The sequence below is a fragment of the Trachurus trachurus genome (assembly GCF_905171665.1).
Source record: "Trachurus trachurus genome assembly, chromosome: 14".
Taxonomy (NCBI): domain Eukaryota; kingdom Metazoa; phylum Chordata; class Actinopteri; order Carangiformes; family Carangidae; genus Trachurus; species Trachurus trachurus.
Window position 1 is genome coordinate 10,921,486 of NC_139903.1, and position 24,824 is coordinate 10,946,309.

General features: G+C 42.8%; 1 protein-coding gene across 2 annotated transcripts in view; it reads right to left on the reverse strand.

Annotated features, from left to right (window-relative positions):
- abr (ABR activator of RhoGEF and GTPase) overlaps window positions 1-24,824 on the reverse strand; it is a 126,746-nt gene that overhangs the window by 80,297 nt on the left and 21,625 nt on the right. The window contains exon 2 of one of the 2 annotated variants that reach the window (XM_083986518.1): window positions 178-359. In XM_083986518.1, coding sequence (XP_083842644.1) covers window positions 178-359 — 182 coding nt within the window. Of the gene's footprint in view, window positions 1-141; window positions 360-24,824 lie in introns of both variants that reach the window. The other variant, XM_083986520.1, reaches the window with a different exon arrangement.

Genomic DNA, 24,824 nt, shown 5'->3' on the forward strand with positions numbered 1-24,824 from the left:
CATGTAGCGTGTAAGCACAAACTGGAACATCCAGCCCATGATTTATATCTCACGTCCCGCTCTGTCTCCCATCTGTCACATTACTCCACTGTCTTATAATATGAAGTGCTGTGTAGAAGTTGATACGCGGACGCCTGTCACTGGTTTGTGCCTTTGTGTGTATGTGTGTGTGCTTACCCCAGGCAGCAGGCCCTCTGGTGGTGTGGGGGAGACCGCTTCTCCGTCGGGCCCTTGGGGCGCACACAGCTGGGGCGACATGGTGGGCGATTCATCTATATAGGGCAGCGTCTCCGAGCCATCCTGAGACTTCCCGTCCTCCGCTCCGTCCCCTTCGTAGCCATCTGTGTTGTAGTTAAAATCTGGAGGATAACACAGAGGAAGATGGAGAGAGAAACAGAGAGATAGATGCCAGTTAGCATTTCCATACAGAACGAGGCTATCGCTGCCTGAGCTCCAGTGACTCACAACAACCACCACGCGTTTCCTCAATGTCATTTTTCCAAGCACTGCATCCTCCTCTTACGCAGCACTTATTCTGTTAGCTGTGGAGAGATTAAATGTGAATTTGACCTAAGAGGGCAAAGAGCATGTTGTACTGTATGGCTTCATTTCAACAGCTTGGATGATTTAAGATGCTGTGACAAAAACACAAAAAGGAAATGACAGTGGAAAGTCGAGGTTTTAATGGTTAAAAGATGACCTGAGATGAGACTATACGATTAATGACAAGCGCTAACGCTTAATGGTGAACTGTAGATCTTTCTGTAAAGTATCAACAAGCTGAAAACATGAAGGTGCCAGAAGCATCAGTCAAAGTAGCAGCAAATTCACTCCTCCTGTAACTTGCTTTATTTGAGTTTCCTCTTGTTTTTCTGCGAGCACTGCGTTGAACTTTTATACACTGGGATTGGTGTCGGTATCGAGGTTGAAATTCATGTCCTGTGACAACGCTGGCATTCAGCTCTGAGCAGCACTGACAGCTCCAGTAGAAGGGAACAAAGCTGACTCTGAAACAACTCCCGCACCGACTTCAAAAGGACACTGGTGAAGAAAACGGTAGATATAAAAAGCCTGTTGTCTGTTGTCTTATTAGAGAGGTGTATTTATGATGGACAGGCCGCGCTGGTGATAATACCACTCTATAATATAAAAGGGAGGACTGTATTTCAGGAGGAGAAAAAAAAGCAAACAATCATGTTTCCTTACACGTTGCCAGGTCTGTTTTGGAAATGAGGTTTATAATCTCAGTGGGACCTTTACCAGGAATCTGAATTTCAAGAATGCTATTTTTTTTTTTACTCTGGTGGCAAACAAATCCTGTTTATACTATATTCTTTTATGATCTTGGCAGAGGAGAAGTGCTCACAGAAAAGCTTGTGTAACTATCTGTAACTATTACAAAAAAGCCATAGAGCAGTGGGCTGATGTAAAAAAAAAAAAAAAGCAGAACCAAATGTTTGACAAGAAAAAATCACGTGGGAGGTGCGTGGGTGTGACTATCCGCCTGCACGTAACCTGCGCTGAGCACCACAGCTGTGTGCACGAGAGCGTGCACGTGCGCAATACCGCCGGACAATTTCAACAAACCACAAAAGCAGGACTGACTGGAAAACGAACGCAGGGGTCGACTCGATCTCCACTGGGATGACACACACACACACCATCGAGCTAACGTTGATGCGCCCCCTAACCCACAGTCACTACTCCTCCCACCTGTCAATCAAAAAAACAGGAAAATAAATAAATAAATCCCTCCATCTGTTAGTTGCATGTGAGTTTGTGGACCATGGAGAGTCAAAGCGGCCATATGGTTTATCTGTAGCTGATGGGCAAATAGCTGACAAATGGCACATTTGGGCCTGAGATGACTTAGTGAAGCGTGCACAGAAACCACAGAGAGTGTGCTGGAGCGCTGCGAGATGACACATGTAGAGACATTGAGGTGAAGAGCGGGTGAGGTGAGGCCGTTTGTCCAACTCCGACTGCGCTGTGATCACGCTCACTGAGAGAATTTGCTCTCCGAGTGGAAGCCTGTGTGTGTTTATCTGTTCTCTTTCCATCCATCTCTCTTTCTCTCTCTCCTCTCTGTTCTCAGTCTTACTCTTTTCCATGCACCTTCTGGTCGCCTCACGTGCCAGTCTGTCCCAATCTGTTCAGGTTACACATGAGTGTGCGTGTGAGAGTGTGTGTGTGTAAGCACGAAAGAGAGAAAAAAAAAGGGAGAACTGTTGTTGCCATCTCAAGACATTCACCTGATGTTGCAGATAATAAAAAAAAGCACTCGCAAATCCTTGAAAATTCCTCGCAGCTCAAGGAAAATCCTGACCGAGTGCGAGGCTCGGTGTTCTGACAGTTGCATGCTGAATGTTGCACACCAGCGTTCTGCATGGGTGAACTGCAAACTCTGAATTGCCTGAAGGCGCGAGCACGAGTTTGAATGTCTTTGTGTTTTTCTTTAGCGTGTTCTGTGCCCTGTTGTAGACTAGTTCTCACCCAATGCATGCAAGTAGACGTGCCAGCCTTCTGTGACCCTGAGTGGGATATGGGAAACGCTGTGGCTATAGAAAAAAAACAAAAACAGATTGCACAAAAAACCCTTAACACGATGCTCTCTCAACAAAGCCCTCATGTCTAGACAAGAACCAAGGTCTGCTCCCTCTGTTGCAAAGATGTATGATTCATCTCTCTTTACAGAAACATCAATAGGCAGCAGAAACCATTCAGAAATACAGTCTCCGCTGTGCTGAGCTGAGAGCCGGTCCATCATGGGGGGGACAGAGTCACAGCAGTGAAGACAAAGCGGAGGGAACAGGCTGAATGTCGAGTGCAGCGCTGCTTACCTACACTTCATGAGCTCTCATGCATTTGCCGGTTTAAATATCGGCTGCATGTTTATGCGTGTTAAACTGTTAATGTGCGTCATAACAACCATTCTGTGTTTGAGTGAATCTCTGAGTGCAGTTTAGTGGGCGAGTGGGCATCATTTGTACTCATTGCCTCTGATTAGCCGTATTAATGCAAGACAGAGATACAGGGAGAGAAGCACATACAAAGGACGGAGAGAAAGTGGAAACATCTCTGCGGCTGCTGTTGCGAGGAAACTCGGTCACAAGATCAGACCAAGACCCAGCAGCACATCAAGGAGACGGAAACACTGTGAATGTCGTGACCTCTGTGATACTGTCAGATTAAATGAAGGGTGCAGAAAATGCCACGTAGACAAGATGCAATTTCTTCACTGGATATTCTACGGCTCAGTCTCCCGGACACATCAGCTACAGTAATATCACTCCCTTAAACAGAAACTAGAAAAACAGCAACTGAAACACATGTCCACATCGACTTTTAAAAGAGTAAAACATTTATCTCGATTTATCCTTGAAAAGTTCACATGTACAGTAATAGACAACATTATAACAGTTTTTAGTGAACTAAAAGACTTTTATTCCAAGGTTACATGCCTAAAGTCATGACTGCGGCTTTTATCCATTTAGAAATGTGGCTGAAATGCACTTCTCTATCGACGTTTTCTTGTTGCAGGCCGGGGGTTTTACAATGAGGTCACTTTTCTCATTTTTCTCTGACTGCCCCTGAGCTAGAAACAACAGAGTTCACAGTCATGAACAATCAGTCATGGTAGCATCCACAAGGAGCATCTAAATAACAACCAGACTCAGTGCATTCATTGATTTTTTCGCTGATTACTGTGAAATTTCACAATATGTGCTCGGCATAGGAGACTTCTCTCAATGTTGTGACCCCGAGCAGATTCTCAGAGCAGGAAGTCGGCATGTCTGTACACACTTTGTTCAGGACACACAGTGTGTTTTCACTACTGCAGAAATGAAGTTACAGTTTGTTGTATTAACAACAAGATATAAAAGAGGATGTATGTTATAAAGGAGGATATTAAATAATGCAGGTCAACCAGTTTATTGTTTAAATACCAGAAGTAGAAGGAGGAGGGTATCCACAGTGTGAAAACAAAAAGACAGCTCTCAAAATTTAACAGCTGTGAAACTAAATGGGGACGAGAGTGAATGTGAGAATAAATATTTATATACAAAGTATTTGCCAAATCAGATTTGACACAAAAGACAACACCATATTTGTTGCTCAATCAGTAGCTAAATGCTCACAACACACTCCTGACAGGCTCACAATGTTGATGACGGTGATAGACCGATATATTCTGCAGGTGTAATAAAATGTTAACATGAATGTTCACAATCCAAGTGTAGCATGATGGCATGCTAAAATCTTCAAATTAGCTCTAAACATAAACTGTAGCTGAGGCTGAGGGCAAAGTTGCTGTTTTTTATTCTGTTGTTTGACGAACAGACATTTTGACCACAAGATGGTGATGGATGAAAAGTTAAGAGATCATTAAAGTCGGTCTCATAGCAAAACCAATAGCAGTTAAGATATTGCACCCCAATCCTTATTACAGCCTGAGAGTGAAGGTCAGAGATCAGCACACTGTCTGCACATCTATCATCCTACTGAGTGGCCACTGTGAGTCCACTCTCCATTGTTTCATCATTTATTACACTGATGAGCGGTGCAGGTCCAGTCAGTCTACAGTACAGAGGTGGCTCCAGCTTCACCTAATACACCACCAGTAATCTCTTCTCTGAATTACTGCTGTGCAACTGTGGGAAATGTCTGATGTGTCACACGTATCGCAAATCTTTGTTGCATTTATACCGGTAGCCGAGGTCAAAGTGTGACAACACTGAGCATTTTGTCGCACAGTTTGTGACCAAAGTGTGAGAGAAATCAAACCAGCTGTTGAAGTTGACAGCTGTGGGGTTGAGTGGCTGATTTGAATGTTTTATTCAGCAGCACTGAAAATGGCTGCTGCAGGTATTCAAGTTTATGCTGCCTTAAAACAAAGTTATTTTTGCGATGGGACCCCTCCCCAAAAAGGCACTCCTCCCTTTTATTTGAATCATTTTTAGACACCTGAAAAGGTAAAACCAACTCTTCGATTTATTCCCGATTTATTCCCTGACCTTAGAGGATCACTGGTGCAGAGAAACCTTACATACTGTAGGGTCTTGTGCTGCACCTGCTCTTAACTCAGTGACCAATAAACAAGAAATAAATTAAACATTGCAAGCCCGATAAAATGCGCATATCCTCTAGATTTATTTGAAGTGCACATTTAACACAATGAAGCAGAAACTATAACTTCCTGCTTCCCATAGCTGATGCCAATAGTGATTACCGATAAGATTTTGAATAGTTTATCTACACACCTGATGTTAAGAAAGGCTAAGATGTAGTGAGTAAAGCTGAATTTAACATTATAGCGCTGCCTCTGACTTAACCACATAATACAACCCACATCACTACTGTAATCACAAAACAAAAACACAACAGATACAACTCTTTAAAAATCTAAAAATCGACCTAAAATGAGTGAAATCAAGGCAAAGTTGGCTCTATCAATCAGCAGATAATGTCATTATCAGATTTAACTGTGTATTCTGAATGATATCAGCCAATATCGGGCCGATAATTATCTGTACTGATAGTTGTTGTGCATCCCAAATAACAAACATCACTTAGTTTAATTGCCGAATTGCTAAAAACCCTGAACCACTCACGATGCTCACATGCACATGAGCCAATGACACAGAAATCTGCACGTGCACATGTTTCTCTGCACGCTGACAGGCTAAAATGTAGGCTGCCGCGGTCAGCTAATGGATCCTGACAATCCCCATGTGTGACGAGCAGGAAAATCAATGCTGCACTGTCAGACCACCGAGAGGGAGGTATTGTGTATGTGTGTGTGTGTTTTTTTTTTAGTGGAGTGGATTCATTAGCCCTAACCTGTTATTACTGCTCAATAGAGCTGTCTCCAAACATACACACATATATTTCACTGGGTTAAAATGGGTCCAGGCTTAACATGACATGCGATTAAACAGGAGACAATGTCAAGAGGGACTGTCGTTTAGAGGAGAAAGAGCCTGTTGGTAAATCAATAGCGTTTATGTCTGGGAAAGGTTGTCACACACACACACTTCCACAGAGCAGAGACACTACACTGTCAAACACACGGTGGCTTGACTCACCTTCATTGGAGAGGAGAGAGCGGATGACGCACACAGCCTCAAAGAAGAAAGCCATAAGTACGTCGGCGTGTGCGAGCGCTGAGTTACCGAAAACACCTTCACTGGCAATAATCCATGTCCACTACCAAAGTGGTCCCATATTTCTCTGCGTCGAATACAACAACATGAACTGAGTGGCTTGTCATATGAAAATCAGAGAGCCGGTTTGGAGCTGTTCGCTGTTGAATACTTCCACTGTTATAAATCGGTCAGATAGGACTCATTCAAATGAAGGCAACAATGTTGTATTGAAGAACACCCACTGCCTAAGAGGAAGCAACAAACGCACACTAAGTATAAAAGGCAGTTACTATATGGAAGCTGTAAAATGAAGTGAGGCATCAATATGTTTCTCTGAACATCCTGGATGTCCAGTAAACGCTGCCCTGTTACGGTTTAAAGACCATTAAAGTCAGTTCTACAGTATGTGTGCATGGTTTCCGCACTTTTGCTACAGCCGTGCCCTAGTTACTGGAGCAGTGGCTTAGTTGGGACCCAAAGGTCGTCTGTTCAATTCCCTGGACCAGCAGGAAACAGGAAATATCCACAGTTAAAGTCCCCTTGAACAGAACCAAGTGTGTGTGTGCATGAAAACACACTGAACGAGTAAAGGTTTCCTCGTCTTATCAAATGATATAAAAGAGAGCCAACTGTCAAACCACACGCTGAAGCCCACAGGCTGCTGCAGTGACGCCAGCTGCAGATTAGTGGATTCAAATCATGTAGCTGTTTGCAAGCTAACAAAGTAAGCTGCTAGTGATGAACCATCTATCCATTCATCCATCTATCCATCTATCCATCTATCCATCTATCTATCTACTGTATATATAATCAGCTCTGAAGCCAACTTCATGTGGATCCAATCTATGCTGTCAAACTGTGACCATTTCATTTACTTATGTCGGTTGCAGCAGCCACAGACAAATTATTTTACAAGTTTTCCCTGTAAAACGTCAAAAGTTCACCCTGAGTATGAGCACACAAAGGTTCAGTTCCTGACCAATTAACACACGGTTCATCTTTTTGTACCATAAGAGTCACTGCTCAGACTCACAAACTGCTGAGAGCCACCCATGAAAACCTATTCTTCTACAGTGGGGCCACTAAAAAAAAAAAGTAGCCGAGGGCCATTAGTGTACCATTAGCTGCACTGAGAGAGTCAACAACAGACCATGAGGAGGATAAAACCACATCTTCATATCCTGTGTGTGCTGACAGAGGCAGGATGAGCTTTAAAGGAGTAAAAAGCCTTGATTAAATAGAGATGTAATGTTGAGGATATAGATTGTAGTTACTATACACTGTGTGTGTAGCTGAAGCTTATATTTCATTTATTCTTTTCTGCATTAACTGATCAGAAAATAATAAAGAGGTTACAATTACAATCTTTTGTGTATTTATTAAACACATTAATTTAACATTCACAGTGCTGGTCAAGCCCTTGGATTTAATAATTGGTAAAATCTCCTTTGGTAACAATAACCTCAAAGTAGCTCCTGCAGTATCTGCTCAATGTTCAGGAGGAATGTTGGACCGTTCGTCCTACAGATGTGCTTCACTGTTGTTATGAAGTGAAGTGTTCATGCTGGTATGCGGCGCTCTTTTTCTACCATAAAAGGAGCTGCATGTTTTTCACAAACAACTCAACCCTAGGTGCATCTTTCAACAAAACATTTTTAGTAGTGTTGTTGTTGTCAATCGGCTCTCGGGCAGCAGACCTTTAGGAGAGCAGTGATGTTTATTTATTTGAGAGCACTGGCACAGAAAGTTGTATGTCCTGTCACGCACCATGATTTGCGTAAGGCAAATTTATGTACAGAGATGTTGACCCGTCTCTTGTTCATTGATTGGACTCAGGATAATTTTTGTTGATATCATACCTCGAGCAATTCTCATAGTCATTTACAGTGTACATGCTTTAAGGACAATAAAATACAACGTTTGTGTTTGTTAGTTAAAACAGATGGTTTAGATGAAGATCGGATCATATTTTAAGATACATTCACTTTGGTTCAGTGAGGTTACTGCAGTAGATGACAGGCAATATTGTCCCTAGATCTGTAAAAATCTGTATAACATGGCAGTGTAAATAAAAAAGAGATGTTTTTTGATTGTGAGGGACTGAATCCAAAACCTGACATCTCTGCTGAAGCTTTTAAATAATTTTTAAAGCTGAAATATAAAAAAAACACATTATGAAATCTGACATTACATAATCGCCATTTAATTTTTCAGAGGATAAAAGAAACACGCCAACAAACAACCAAATTGAAATCACAAAGATTGTTGGTGGGTTGAAATTTCCTACAACTGCTATGAAAATCAAACACACCGGGTCTTGTGTATTTCATGTGTTTGATGTCGCTCCGTCTCTCTGTCTGTCTCTCCTCTGGACCTCCTATCTGCTCCACACAGTGGTTGGGGAAATTAGTGCAGCCCAAGAGGGAACGCAGACGCTCTCGCCATGTCACTTACAGCGCAGATACACGCTCCACACAATTACTCACAGGCCCTGGTGTGTGCTGATGGGGTTAGCTCGATGAGACTCCAGTTAATGAGGGACGGCTTGCACCGGAAAACCTTTCAAACCGGGTAAATACGCCCGCACACACGCGCACACACAGACACGCTCATGCAAAGCACTCAAATCTGCAATTGTAGAACTGCTCACTTCAGCGTGTGTGTGACAATGTGCAAAAGTGTTCGAATCTGCCTTAAGCAAATAAAACTTACTCAGCAGTTTCTGAGCAGCCAGTTGTAGGAAAATTTATTAGAATGGGATCAAAGTGAAATGAAATGAAATCAATCAGAAAAAAGCTGTTAAAACGCCAACAACACTGCCAGTGTTCTCATTAGAGTTACACTGCAATTTTACAAATGGCTGGACTTTACTTCAGCTCTGCTTTTTTACTCAGAGGATAAATGGTCCTGAATCTCTCTGGTGATCCATGTGACACATGCATGCTGGCTCATTGTCACACTGTTGGTTCTTACTGCGACACGTGAGAAGAACAAAGCTGTTGTATTGTTGTATTGTGTCACTATTATGAGTAATAATCATGTTTTTCCTGCTAGTCGTCATTTGACTGTGTCAGTTTGCTGTCCAGGTTTGATACTGCGATACGGGGAGTCCACTGCTGTGTGTGGCAGTAGAGATGGTCCACCATGCCTAACAAATAGTATTACATAAGCCACTACTTCAATCTGCAGCCCTGTGCCTGCTGCTACCTGTTTATACCACCACCGAGCCCAGTGTCAGCACACATCACCATCACTGTTAACCTCTCCTGACAGACGGCTCTAAATCCACCTGTCGCTTTTAGTAAACGCCACCTAGTTTCCATGGTAAGAGGACAGAGAGAGGCTGCCATGACAACTGGCCAGGTTTGCCATTTGCCACCAGGCATTTTTGGTTGTATCAAGAGAAACTTGATCCCATGACTCATACCTTTAGCTGCAGAGTTAGTACTAGCTGCAGAGTTAGTACAAGCTGCGACCCCCCCCCCCCCCCACACACACACACACACACACACACACACACACAGTAAACTTCTGCAGGGATAACACGGTTTGCTCTCCTCTTCTATAAGCCCACGTCGCCTCTGAACCCAAATGAAAAAATCTATCACTGTCCATGGGGCCAGATCTATAGATTCATTACAGCCCACATTTCAGCTCATCTCTTTGTTTTGTCTCTGGCTGCTCATCCTTTTGACACACCCTCAAGTGTTTTATTGTCTTCACCATTTTCTATGCCTCTAATGATGTTAGATAAGGAGGTTCCTCTGGGATTAAAGGTGTTAGCTACAAGCATAGACTGTAAAAAGAATGGACGTAGCACCCGTGACGTCACCCATTGGTTTGGGGGAGTCTGTTTTGTGCCGCTACTACGGGGGTTTGAACCGCGCCATGTTGGATTCTACTTGCCATATATGGAGCGGTGCGGCCGTTAGCCGGCCGAGAACCCGCCCACTGGCCTCGAAGCAGCGGTCTCCGGACCTGTCACTCAACGTTTCCGCGCCCTAATTGGCCAGAACTTTAAACCTAATAACAGTAAAACGGTAGAGTTTAAAAAAAATTCACCCCCCTCAGAGTGTGTGCGGGGGTAGAAACTATCGGTTGAGACCAAAAAAATAAAATGTACCAGGCTGTAAATTTATTTATAATTTATATGTTTTGTAAGCTGTAAAATCGGCTATTTTAACATGGGGCTCGATTGGAGTTGCTCCCTTCTGGAGCCAGCCCCCAGCGACAGCCGAGGGGATTGCAGTTTTTTGAACGCGGAAGTGAGCTTCACTTCTCAGACCGACAACTACTAGTTTAACTACTCTCGGCCAGCAAGTGTCAATTTTCCTGGTTGCCAGGTACGCCTATAGGGAGTGGCTAGTAGCTAAAGCTAAGCTAACGCTAACCGTATTTAACGAGCAGCAGCTCCGGTGTTGACAGCAGACTGGAAACACATCTGAATCCTTTCACGCTAACTCACCTGCAGACGAACCCGACAAACCCGCAGCATCATCACGCCTGCACCGGAAACGTTAACAATACTGGCTAACCGTTAGTTAGCATTAGCATTAGCACCCCCGTGAGCTCCGCCTCACGTGACATCGTACTAATGCTGTTGGCGCCAAGATCATTTCATGCCGACGTTGCCAACATAACCAGATGTAAATATTTATATATTTTGGACCCGTCAAAATTTATAGAACAATTATTTATATACAAAATCAGAAAAAAAAATTCAGTAAATGTAATACTTTTATTCTGCACCCATGTTCTGTGGATGTATTATTTTTGCAAAATTAACCGTTTTGATGAAAAAGTTGTAGCCATAACCTTTAAATGGGGAAATTGTTATGACACAAAGGTGCCATGATGTTAAAAGACCGAATGGCAACGTCAGCTATGCAAAGTGTTTACCTGTTCACAACACACAAGCTGTTGTTACCCACTGACCAGGAAATGAGCCGTACAGGAAGAGTGAAAGTATATCTGACACATACACACAAACCTGTTAAATTAGACAGAGCCTTGAGTTACAGGGACGACGGGGTTATTGTGTCGAGAGGTCACCGCCCCTGTGTAGCCTACAACATACTGTATATATATTTTTTTACCTTCCTGGGCTGCAGCTGAGTGTGAATGTGAGTCCGAGGGTCAGTGATGTGGGCAGTGATGTGTTGGGGTGAGTGGGCCTAAAGAAACCTGCTGAGACATACATCACACCTACCAACATGTCCGCGGGGCTACTTGGGATTGACAGAGCCATCCATCACACAAACAAAATTCAGCAGCAGGGACACACAACCTTGTGTCAGACAAAATACTACACACAAACACACTTAAAAGATAAAAAAACACAAGCAACGTATATCAACTGTAACAATTCTGCTCTATGGAAACATGAAACGCTGAGAATAGGTTTGTATGCAAATGAAGCCGTCTGCTGCTCAGCTACCTGAGATAACTCACTTCACCTCTGAATCAACTCTGATACATAATGTAGAGGCAGTGACAGCAGCATGTGTGTGTGTTTGTGTGTGTGTGCAATGCAGCAGCTGCAGAGTTTGTGTGGTGCTTCAATACAATTTATTGACTTCTTGACAGGTGAGTCTGCATATGCAAATATTTGCATTCTCTGTGCAGAGAGCCCGTTTTTCATATTCATGCTCCTATTTTAAGGGCAGCAACTAGTCACTATTTTTATTACCAAGGCCTGTGCCAATTATTTTCGTTACTAATCTTGCTTGATAAAATAACACATAAAAAACTGTGGAAATTGTTTTTTATATTTGCCCCAATTTGAAAATCTGAAAAATACACAAATGTGAAGGGAATGAAAAAAGAGAGTAGAATTGATAGAAAGAAGATGCCTAGACAGCATCAGATCTATACAGTCGTCCTCCCACCTCTCTCCTATATAGTGCATCTATAGGAGCTTGGACCGGGTGCAAAAAAGTTAGAAAACTAACAAAGTCAGAGAAAGGAAAGTTGCTGCTGCAGTGTGAGAATTCAATCAGGGAGTTGTGCTGCCTTGCTCAGCAATTTTGCTTTGGAGGAGAGGGATTACATCATGCCCTGCAGCCAGCGAGCACTGTGTGGGCACATAGAAGCAGGCCTGCCTCTGTACCAGGAGCATGGCTGCAGTGACTGAGCGCACACACACATGCACACAGGCTAAAAATGTGTGTTTATGAGCCAGAGTTCTTGTGCACCTTCAAGTTCGTCAAGGGAGATAATTAAAAACAGGAGAAAATGCATGTAAAAGAGTCTTCTCATGTCTGCACCATCTTTATACTGCACATATACAGTACAGTGTGTATGTGTGTTTTGTGTGTGTGCGTGTGTGATTTTTTAAAGATATTCCTCTGTGTCTTCGGTGCCACTCTCAAAAGATGTGAGGCAGCTCAACCATAACAGATCCAATTCTCCGAGGAGCAGATGAAAGACAGAAACAAAAAGACGGAGTCCTGCCTCCTGTCCTCCTCGCCTGCTCTGCTACGAGCCTCCCTGCCCCCGTGGAGCCATGACGGCGTGACAGTACATCAGTGGTTTGACAGATGTGTGGTCATTGTGTGTGTATGTGTGTGTGTGTGTGTGTGTACGTGTATATTGACCGTGTACATATAAACTTTTACACTCCCTTGTGCTGTAAGTCATCAATCAGGAGGTGGCGACGCTGGGGAAATTAAACGCCTTTATTGAAGGTCTATCTTTACAGCCCCGGCCCGTGTTCCCCCTCATCAACATACACTTTTTCAGCTTGACATGAGACTCTGAGGACAGAACCAGCAGCAATATAGCATCACAGCAAACCGATCTCATTCACACATTATGCAAATGCTTAGAATAAAACGCTATAAAATGAAAGATGGGAGATTTGGTGAGCGTATAGACATATGAAGCTTTAAATTATCAATGTGAAACCTGCAATTGCAGTTTTAAGCTGCTCTCAAGGTTTATAACCATAAAAGAGACCTCTGTGAAATTATTGCACCTGATTTGCTGCTTCATTAGTTTTTAATGGAGCCCCTTTTTTTCCCCCTCTGTGAACCAGAATCATCAGGTGCTCATCCTCCTCCTTCCATCCACAAACCCGACCAAGGTAAACCTGCGGGCTGACAGAACAGCTGTTGGCCAGGGAGGCAGATGTGGAGCAGACAGACTGTGTTCTTTACTCCACGATGCTTCGCTACACAAGTAAGCTCAGCTGTGATCAATCCAGATTTGTTACAGATCGATACACAAATGTACTTACCACACACATACACACACAGACACACACACGGCTGTAACACTCCAACCGTTTCTGCTTTGGGATTAATAAAAGAAAAAAGAAAAGCAGGAAACTTTCCCAGGAGCCTCACAGTGGATTCTCTGCTTTCTCTTCAACAACTTCCCTTGATAAACCTTTCCGGCTATCAACAACACACGAGAAGAACGATCAAACTTTACGGTACAGGCAGCGTATATTGAAGATGTAAGCAAGCATTCCTGTGTGTGTGAGCTGAGAGCTTCTAAAGCTTAATGCTCCAAAAATAACAACATGAATTTCACATGAACGCAGGATGTGGCACAGGTAGAGGCAGCAATAAACACAGGTTCCTGAGCCGACGTGTGGGGGCTGAATATAAGGGGGTAAGGTGTGAATGACTCATAGTCACATTCAATACAGCCTCCCTCCAATGTTCAATATTGTTCAACCGAATCAGATCGCTTCTAGGAATACCTCAAAATGTGATCTATTTTTTTTTTCTTTACCTCCGACTGATGCTAATTTACATCCAGATGTGTAATTCACTGTTAACATGACGAGATATTCTCTTCACCGAGCTAAATCCAATTCCACAGTATAGATTTAATCCCCAGATTGTGTCTACCTGAGAAAAAAAGAGTGAGCAGCAGCATTTATAATCCCTAAATGATGTTTGAATTTCAGTGCATCCTCTTCCATTTAAACAAATAGCACATAACCCCACTGTTTCCCGCCGGCCCTGATGTCACAGTAATGCTAAATGACGTTAACTAAGTCAGTGAGTAGCTGCGGTCTGAAAGCTCTGTGAGTCATCCAGTTTAGCCGGGGTCTTTGTTCCCCCCTCTTCCCCTCATCCAGCCTGTTCCAGATGATAATGGGTTGGGTTCCTGAGATAATGCTAACCACTGTGCTCAGGGAACAGCACACTTTCAAAAGGTCAGCAAGCTGCAGGACTCCCACACATTAGTTACCGGAGAGAGAGGAGAGAGGAGAGAGAAAGGAGAGAAGGCTCCAGAGCTTTAATAGGAGAGCTGCCTATCCAGAGTCAAACCAAACCAGACACGTGAGGTTTTTTCCCCCTGTGTTACTCTGCGTACGTACGCGTTCCACTACAAAAGCACCGAGATGATGCTCATAAAGATGTGCGCCCATTATCCACTCCACAACACATCCAGAGCGTTTCGCTGCCAGACGAGAGCTCAATAAAAGCCGATATCGTCCCCTTCTCCCCCTCAGATGAATGACAATTTCAGTCCGGCTGCATATCTTCACATGCCATATGCCTGTAGGCAGCGAGAGATAAGGACCCCCTCGGCTGCAGACCCACGTACATGAATTACCCCCCAAAACCAACCTACGTTACCATGGCAGCCAGGCACTATACATTATAATTAGCTGGATTAAATCCCCCCAAGGCTTGGGCTGGTTGGATGCAACCCGCTGCTTCCATAGATTAGGACAACTGCTGTCATGCATGGGGTGCGACACTGTGTCTGTCTGTCTGCACACACACACACACACACACATACACACACAAACACAAGAGGTTAGATTGGAGTGCAGACACTCTGATGCACACACACAAAGAGACAAAACACATGCACACAGCTCTTACAGTACTAATCCACAGTCTTTTTACAGCCCACTTCCACTTCCCACATCGACAGCCTTCCTGTGTTTGTGAGCAGGTATGACTCGGGAATCAATCAATCACTCACTGCCAACACACACACACACACACACACACACACACACACACACACCCACGTTCTGCACAACAACATGCAGCACAGCGGTGGCTCTATGTGTGGGCATTGGTACTGCTCAGTGAGGAGCAGCAGCAGCTGCAGCCTCCACATTGGTTCGTGGGCTTGTGCTAATACAGAGTGTATCAAACCACGGAGAGAAACAAAAGAGCGGCGATGAGTGAAGTTATTAAAATGCAAGCGGCTGTCGATCGCCCTCAAGGCAACGCTGGCAGTGGTTGTGGTGTCTTATCTATTACACTCTGCAGCCCAATTAGGAGAATATGATGCAGAGTGGAGGCAATGAGGTTGATACACTCTAGGTGTGCGATGGAAGAGGAGGAGGATGACGCCCTGAGCAGCTTAGTCAGGTCCTATGAATGTTTCACAACACGGTGACGCCATGAAAGTTACTTTAAATGAAAGGCTGATAGAAGCTACTGAAGGCTTCAAAGGGAGAGACTCTCTCTCTGTCCTACAGGACGGAAAATGATGAGAAAGTTTGTGACAAAGAAAAAGAGAGAAAAAAAAAAGAAATCAGCCAAAAAAAACAGAGATGGAGAAGGAACTGGCAGTGTGTGTGTGGGAGAGTGTGTGTACTCCAAGAGAGAATACACACTGGATCTATCTTAGAAGCAGATTTTTATCAATTCTCTGAGCAGAGTAGGTGGATAGAAAACACAAAACCCAAACTGTTATATGGACAGTTACTAAGTTATTCTGGGAATTAGTCAACATTTTATCACGGTGACAACTTTGAGGCACTGAAATAGAAATCTGCCCGATCAGCATTATGATATTATATCAGCCTCACTGATGCGAGACGCTATTGCACAGGATTGCACCATACTAAGCCTCCAGGGCCAGTTATTACTTTCTTTTTTTTTTTAAACCCAGAGACAGCTGCTTTATAGAGAACACTTCAGTCGTGTTTAGCATCAGTTTGAAAACTGAAAACTTTATGAATACAATATCGGAACGACTGCACGCTACCAATTAACGCTGAATTCTGGCAGTGGGGTTCGACTGTCGACCAGAAAAGATCTTAGTTACGAAAAAAACAATTTGCCAGTGAGATTTAAAAAAAAAAAAAAAAAGGAAACTGAGTCAGCTCCTCTGTCTCAGGAGAACTGATGCAGGAGTGTAGGCTTAAAGAGAAACACCTGCATGAGGGAAAATGGGAAAACTACAACTAAATGTGACTTCTCAGGAAAATAGTGAATCTAATCTAATCTACAATGTTGTTTTTTCTCTCTCTCTCTCTCTCTCTCTCTCTCTCAGGGCTGTGTGCAGTGATGCTTTGCTGTTCTCTCGTACCAACACCAAGCATTAGCCAACTGTTACTGCTGTTATCTGCCAAGCGGTAAAAACTACAAGGTGTCTCACGTGTCCCCAGCTATCCTGTGTTATTCAGTTTATATACCCAAACGTGCACAAATGCAAATTCATATGCAGATTTTGCGAGCGATGAGGCTGCCTTCAGCGTTCGCTCCAGAAGTTTATTTTAAGAGATTTCTATTGAACGAGACACTGGGGGAAAGAGAGCGACGGAGGATAAGATAAGAGAGAAGATGCAGGGTGATGCCTGATACACAGAGAGCACTCACAGCCACAAGGCCATCTGGCGGGAGTGTGTTCGCACAGCGCACGTGCACACACACACACACAAAGAATTGAGAGAGACCTCCATTGATTTTGAGTTTGGTCCATCTACAAAAGGTCAGTGTGAGTGGAGAGTAAAAAGTGGAAAGTGCTTTTAAAAATGGCCTTGCCACAAAAATCACAGTAACAGTGCAAACTTCCTATTTATATTCAAAAGAGGGAGAATATAAAAAGAAAAAAACCATGAACAATAAACGTCCCCAATACAAATCAAGTATATTTTGCCTTTAAATAAGAAGGGAAAAACCACCTCTATCTCTCTGCGAGTCTCTTATTCTCTGATACATCTCAAGCATTTCTTGGAAAACATCTTCCTAACTCTCCTCTCCATGTGCTATAATCCCTGCAGCTCCCATGACACACACATCTCAAATGATGTATTAACCCCTCCACCTGCCTGGAGGTTTCCATTTCACCTGTTTATCTCTCACACTGAGCGTCTCCATGACGCTGAAGGAACCAGGCTGGATGTCAGCATCCCGTTTTTTTTTGACCCGAGCAGAAAGACGACCTACTGAGGAACAGAAGGGGCAGCTCTTACTATGGGGCCTTAATCTTTAATGAAGCACACACAAAGACACACGGACACACACACACACTGACTGATTGTAGGTTTGACAGTTTCTTAAACAGGTTGAAAACATGCAACGCATTGACTCTACACAATCGGGTTAATATCAGTGATTCAGGATTGTGTTGTGAGCCCGTTGTGATATATGACCCATGTGTGTTTGTTCACCTGAGTGTGTCTGGTCGACTGCATCCATCAACCCTCTCAACTCATAATGGCCTCATCTCCTTTTCCTGTCTCACCCCTCTTCTCCTCCTCCTCCTCCCCTCTTTTTTTTTTTCCTTCTCTATTTTCTTCCGCTTGACTAACCTGAATGCTTAATCATGGGCCCTGCCTTCCGGGAGCATGTAAACACGCCAGCCGCAGCATTGGTCGGGAGGGTGGTGTTACTCTGTGCCGATTGGCTGAGGGGAAGGGGGGCATGGGTGGCAGAAGAAGAAGAGGATGGTGGTAACCGTAGCCCTACAGGATGACTGCTGTCCATGGTAACATACCAGACACACACACACACACACACACACACAAACTAGACATGCGCGCGCACATGCACACACACTGCTCGAGCCCCTCAGGACATGGTGAAGGTCCCCACAGACTCACAGAACACAAACACACTCAGACACATGACACACCCTCTAACATCAAGCACAACAAAGGATTTGCAGAGCTTCACCCATGAGAAGATGGCAACAGATCTGACTCTAGCTGCTGCTGCTCATATGAGCCATCAATTCAAACTGCTTCAGAAATACAAGCTACAACCAGTTTCATGCTGAAAGATTTGGTGGTATTTGACTAATGACTATTATTTGTTTTTTTGGGGTTTTAAATTTCTGTTGAAATGTTTCAAATTTCAGAAGCTTCATCCATCCAACAACAACAACAACAACAACAACAACAACAACAACAACAGGGCTTTCAGTGAGCTAGGTTGTTTTTCCTTCAGCAATATCAGGATATTAACGTCCAGTACAGCTTCTTTTATAAGTATAGCATCATCTGGATATTGTGCTATTCTAAAGTCCTTGGTCAGAATTAAAGATTTATCAGATTCAAAACGATTTCAAATTAGAGCTGCAACAATTAATCGATTAATCGAACAGTAGAATCGATTATTAAATTAATGGTCAACTATTTTGATAATCTAATAATCGGTTTGAGTAGTTTTTTTAAAGAAAAAAAAGTCCAAATTCTCTGGTTTCAGCTTCTTAAATGTGAATATTTCTGGTTTCTTTGTTCCTTTATGACAATAAACTCAGTATCTCTTTGGTTTGTGGATAAAACAAAGAGATTTGAGGACGTCATCTTGTGGTTTGAGAAAGACGGATTGACATTTTTCAACATTATATTGACCAAACAAGTTCAACTAATCGATTAATCATTTACATAATTGAAAGATTAATCAAAAATGAAAATAATCATTAGTTGCAGTCCGGTTTCAAATGATAAAATACTCATGTATTTATAGTATAGGTTTTCAGACACATATTATTATTGAGATAACTTTTTACATTGTAGGAGATCATTTAGTTGGAGTTAGTCAAGAGATTATGAAATATAATTTAATTAACAGAGAATAAATGCACCATAACAACAACTGTACTGGTCGGGAAATCGGAAATCGGATATTCTTGCCAAATCAATCAATCAATCAATCAATCTGAGTAACATGTGAGCTCCAGCTTGTTTGCAGAGTGTGAAAGAGCCACAACAACATACTCAGCTGGGCCAACTGCTTCATCTATTATTCACAAGGTTGCCATTGAACGAACCCAGGAAGCCTTGGTTCAGAGGAACCCCAGCAGAGCGAGCGGATAAGTTGGCGTCATGACTTGATGCCAGCTCTCTGCTTCAGTCCTCTCATCTGGACTCACTCACTTGAAACGATGAGAGTTTACTTACTTGCAGTGCAGTTGATACCTGCCCTGCATCTGTTGTTACATGTACACATTGTTTTGTTTTCCATTTGTCAGGTGCTTTACAAGCTTTTGATGGACTGAACCCTTGTTTATGCGAGACAGAAGAGTTTTGTTCAGCAGCATCATGCCACTGTTTACTGAGTGTTTTGGAGAAATGAACATGAAGTCCATTACATAAGCATGAACCCCATTACAGGCCCAATGGGAGGAGAGGAGGATGCTTGAACACAAAGCTGCAGTAGCATGGCATTGGAAGATGACGGCATTACATAACAACACTGCTTTAGGCTGACTCAGAGTCTTTCTCCCTCTCAGTGTGTGTGTGAGTGAGTGAGGACAGACTTAAATGTCTGTTTCTATAGCTACGGCACAGGAGAGGGAGGGAACAGCTTCGGCTATTGATCAGGATAATGGAGGAACTTGTACAGTGGGAAGACAATGATTCAAGACTTTACATGGAGCACAGCACACATTACACAACACACCATTTTTATTCCTAAAAAGCAAAACCTGACTCTCAGCGGACACAATAAGTGGCTATATCATCACGCCTGTGGCAAGCTGTGGGATCAGCAGCAGGGCTAATGGCGATTAACTGGTTAATGCTGAGATGATAAATCAGGCATTTATAAGCTTCTATCAAAAGAGGTCCAGGCTTTGATTGTTTTGTTAAACAGGAGGCACTATTACCGACAGATGACAAACGTCAAAGGACAAAGGTTCTGGTCTTTGTATCTGCACTAGTTAATCTCATCACTTAATACAGGTGCATCAATAAACTAGAATATCATGGAAAAGTCCATTGCCAGTAGTTGGAATCAAATAGTACGGAAAAACGGTTCGATCAGGCCACATTTTGAAAATACACAGGTCAAAAGTCCCAGCCCCTTTCCTCAGACTTCTCCCTGAAGTCACGTCTTCACCTTTCCGTGGACGTATACTGTAGGTGAAGACACCCAACGCGCATTGCCAGAGCTACATTGCCGCCCATCAGACTGGAGTGTGGCTTTTCCGCGGACGTAGGTGAAGACTCTGATCACACACGCGAGAGGAGGGAAAGTGGGAGAGAGACGGCAGCTTGATTGGGCATAGACAGAACTAGACATGAAGGCATCTGATTGGTTTTTGCTTTTCGGAGCGAAAAGCATTGGAGTTTTGTCAGTCCTGCAGCTGCCACTGAGGCTTTTTCTGAATACATAATGTATTGATTCTCAGGATAGAAGGACCATTTCACCCAGTATAACAAAAAGTGTTTCTGAACATGATTACCAACCATAACGAGTGATAAGTGCATATAGATGGACATACTTTTCAAACTTTTCAGACGAATCCATATTAAAAAAAATCTTTATTAAATTGGTCTTTTGTAATATTCAAATTTTTTGAGATACTGAATTTTAGGTCCAAGCCATAATCATTACATAATCAATTCAATTAAATAAATAAAGACTTGAAATGTTTCATTCTGTGTGTGATGGATCAATATAACCTATTAGTTTCACTTTTTGAATTGAATTACTGACATAAATAAACTTTTCCATGATTTCCATTAATTTAGATGCACCTGCATATTTCAAAAGCAAAAGTGACTAGCACTCTAACTAGGTCCAGTGAAAAGAATTACTTCTCTACAATGAATAAAGGTTTTGTGTTTGCCACAGCTGACCTGTTGGGAAACACCATCAGATCATATCTGGGCTTGTTTCTGTTGGCACCGAGCAGTAGACTCATCTGTAATTCACAGTGAGGCGGGGGAGAGGCAGAGGGAGAGCGGGAGCTAGGTGGTTTGGTCAAAATAGATTTTGTGAGGTGTGATAAATGAGACATCCCTGGTTGTATTAAACCCCCTCCCTACAACACTCTGCTGGGACGCTATCCAGAATCATTTTGCTGTGCTCCTGTTTGCTGAAGGAGGCCGTGTGACAGCCAACTAACTACTAACATTAAACACTTGGAGACAGAACTGGGACTGGGTCGGGAGTCAGCCAGGAGCAGCTAGCCAGCAGCAAAGTGTGCTACATCCATTACAGTTTATGTGCTGCAGAGGGGAACCAGACCAAGGGTTTTGACAGCCTGGGAAAGCCGCTATTCTGTGGTGAAATGTGAAAGCAAAACAGAAAAACTATTAGCATCTGTTTCCACAGAGGTTTGGAGTGAGGCAGAAGACTGAAAGGTGAAAGGAACAGATCGAAAGGCCAAAAGGTCACAGGTTCACTGATACATAAGCCAATGTGTGCATCCTGCCAAGGTCACACTAAAGCTTGGGTTAATTACTAATTGCATTTTGCACTGAATACAAGTGCCATATAATCATGTTACTGCATTATGGATTATACAATTATGTAAGCACCATGAATGAGTGATAAAATTAATGAATATGTACTTTTAATCGTGTGTCTCTGGTGATTTAGAAGATGTTTCATAAGACTGTGCAGATGTCTGTTTGGAAACAGGCTTGCCCTGATTCACTGGTACTGTACCTTTACATCAGATTTGCTAATGTGTGTCCAACCCTCAAGACAACTGCTTCATAATGTCATAACGAGAAGCGTGATGTCAACAACATTACATTTCATGTTTTTCTTCAGTTTATAATTAAAGCACACTCACTGGATGGCAACAGGGCAGGCAGCAGATTAATTCTCACTAGAAACATATTATTCCATATTACTGTCTGCACATGCTGGCAGCAGAGACTAGTAGGGATTACTCAGCACATGTTAACCCTTTACATACTTGGAAATGGCCCAGTGTGGTATCTTAGCCCGCCTGTCTGAACTCTAGTACCCTCAGCTCTCTCTGTGGAAACGAGGAGGATGGATTTTTGGTTAATGTTCCCTCAGAGATGCACATAAATTTGAGTCGTCCTCACTGTGACTCGGATTAGGAAAAATCGTTTTGACATACGTGCATGCACGAGTCTCTGCATGTGCACGTGACACCTCTGCTCTGCCATGCCAAAATTCCCATATTCTGGCTCTTACGTAATCTAGCTTTCCTTTGATGTTGCTTTAGGATCACGTGGCGCTGAAGCGAGCCATAGAGGACTCTGGCTTATTCTGTGAAGGTTACAGCACAGGCTGCCAGATCCTGAAGTTAGTGTCACTTTGCCACTCAGACTGTGGATGCGGCACTTACAGTGCAGTGCAGATATCTGGGGATTGGAGGCAAACATCCATTTGGAAACTCTTTTTAAGGTTTAATGTGGATTGAGAATACTTATAAGAATAATTATGTGATTTCACCCTGTGCAAACGGGAGTAAAGAAGATCCATTAAGATTCATGCTTTTAAAGCCCAGTACAGATTATGTATACAATAAAAAACCCTAACCACAATAATACACTAATTTGATTTCAGATATTGAATATACAAAATGAAAAAAGAATATATTGAAAATTAAATCTACTCTATGATGCAGTACAGTGGAACAAATGTAGCAATTTCAGAGAGACTCAATCAATATAAATCCAGGCTGCTAATAATACAAGTATGTATCCAAAGACTGTATTTTAGCCAGCTGATGTGAGTATTAGCATGACTGATAAAGTGGATTTAGCTCAACATTATATCTAGTCTTTTTCCTGCGGTCTGAAATCCCAAAACAAAGAGGTCAGTAGCCTACTGGCTGAATGTCCGCATCAACACAAAAGCATATTGGCCCAAAACTGGGGCAAACTAGGCGAAACACTTTTTCATCAGTGAAGGACACAAATGCATAAGCCAGCTGGAGACAATTTCCAAAGTACACAAGCTGCTGAAGCAACAAAGAAATAAAAGCAGCCATACAATACAACACAGAGCAAACCCATGGAGTGGTTAGAGACCGAAAATGGAGACAGTGGCACCACCAAAATGCTTCTAAAATCAGATCATGGGTGAACAAAAAACCTTTTATCCTGCTGCAGATTATGACAAAACTGATTATCGTGTGTGTGGATGTGTGAGAAACACACTCGGGACAATGATAATGAACCGCTGAGATTAAGATGAAAAAGTGATGGAGGGGCGAGGATGAGAGGGAAAATAAGAGGGTTTCTGTTGAACGAAATGTACTCCTAACGGGCGAACACACACACAGGCACACACACACAATAATAATAGCCGTCTGGGAGTCTACCACTTATGATGCTGACCAGACAAATGGGGCAGAGGATGACTGATGAGAGGCCTGGGACGGTGATTTTGTTTGAGTGTCTTTGTGTACTTAAAATGATGCGAGTCTGCACAGCTCTGCACCTGCACATGCAGCTTTTATTTAGTTTTGTTCAATTACGATTCCAGCACGCACTATATGCACTTTCCTTAATGTGTATTTTTGTGACTTAGTCTGTAACAAATGCAGATGCAGTGGAACAGAAATGCAAGAGACTGAACAGAGAGAGAGACTCTTGAGGGAACAACATGCCTGTGGCTTTGAGCATCTACATCCGCTTCACTCAGCAAGTTAAGGATGTGTGGTCACTGCTTAACATTGAGCCATTAAGACAGTTTCAGTGGCCGAGGAGACAGAATGCAATTAAAGCCCTGTGTTTGGTAATCCACTACACAACTAATGAAGCTTTATTGCTGATGCATTATGGCTTAGGAAGGGTGGGACTGGGTCGTCGTCACACACCATTAACAACTAGGTATGAGTCATCCTCCACAGTTAGGTCAGTTGTGTCCTGGTTTGTTATGGCCTGGGAGCTGATGAGCAGCCTGTTTAAAGGGGTCATTGTAGTGGTTCTGCACAAGCGCACTTAACCGAAGCCCACGAAATCCTCACAAAAGTGGTGCTGTACTTTACTTTATATTCCCCTGAGTGGCAAAGGGAGCAAATGCGTACCAATTTATTTTCACAAGACATTCAGAGGCAGGATAAAGGGAGGTGGCACAGCAAAGGGATGATGAAATGACAGGTGCATAAAAGGATTGTGCCCTTTTCCCTCAGAAGAGCTCACAGCAAAGCCTGAATTCAGCCTGTTGTAATGTTAATAGTCCGTCTCCTATTGTACACATGCAGCCTCTCGCAGAATTTCAAATGCGTTAAAGCAGATTAGGTGCTAAGTTATGATGTATTCTGTTCCCTGTTCGCAGCGACGCCAGAACCAAAATAGCCGCTTTAAAATAGTACAAAGACTAAGTATAGAGTCCCCGATGATCAAAATTCATTATTATACAGTTACGTTGACCCGATCCATTTTTTTAAAGAAGTGGACTAATACATGCACTGATAATTCAGTACTGATGTAATCAGTGCTGTGATGCGTTCACACATCTATCTACATATTAAAAAACACTGTCTGCGATGCCATCTGACATAGAAAGCGAACTGTTATAGATCAACATCTAACGAAATACACCAATTGATTTTGTAGCACAGGATTAGAGGAGAAAAGTGTGCTAATGTGTTTCAAATCTGTGCTGATATCTGTGTGTGAATATGAAGATAGAGGCAGTTAACTTAGCTTAGCATAATGATCTGAAGGTACGACTTAAAGGGATAGTTCAACAGTCTTAGGAGTAGGTTCGTTACCTTTAATTGTCGGTGTAAGCTATTTTTAGA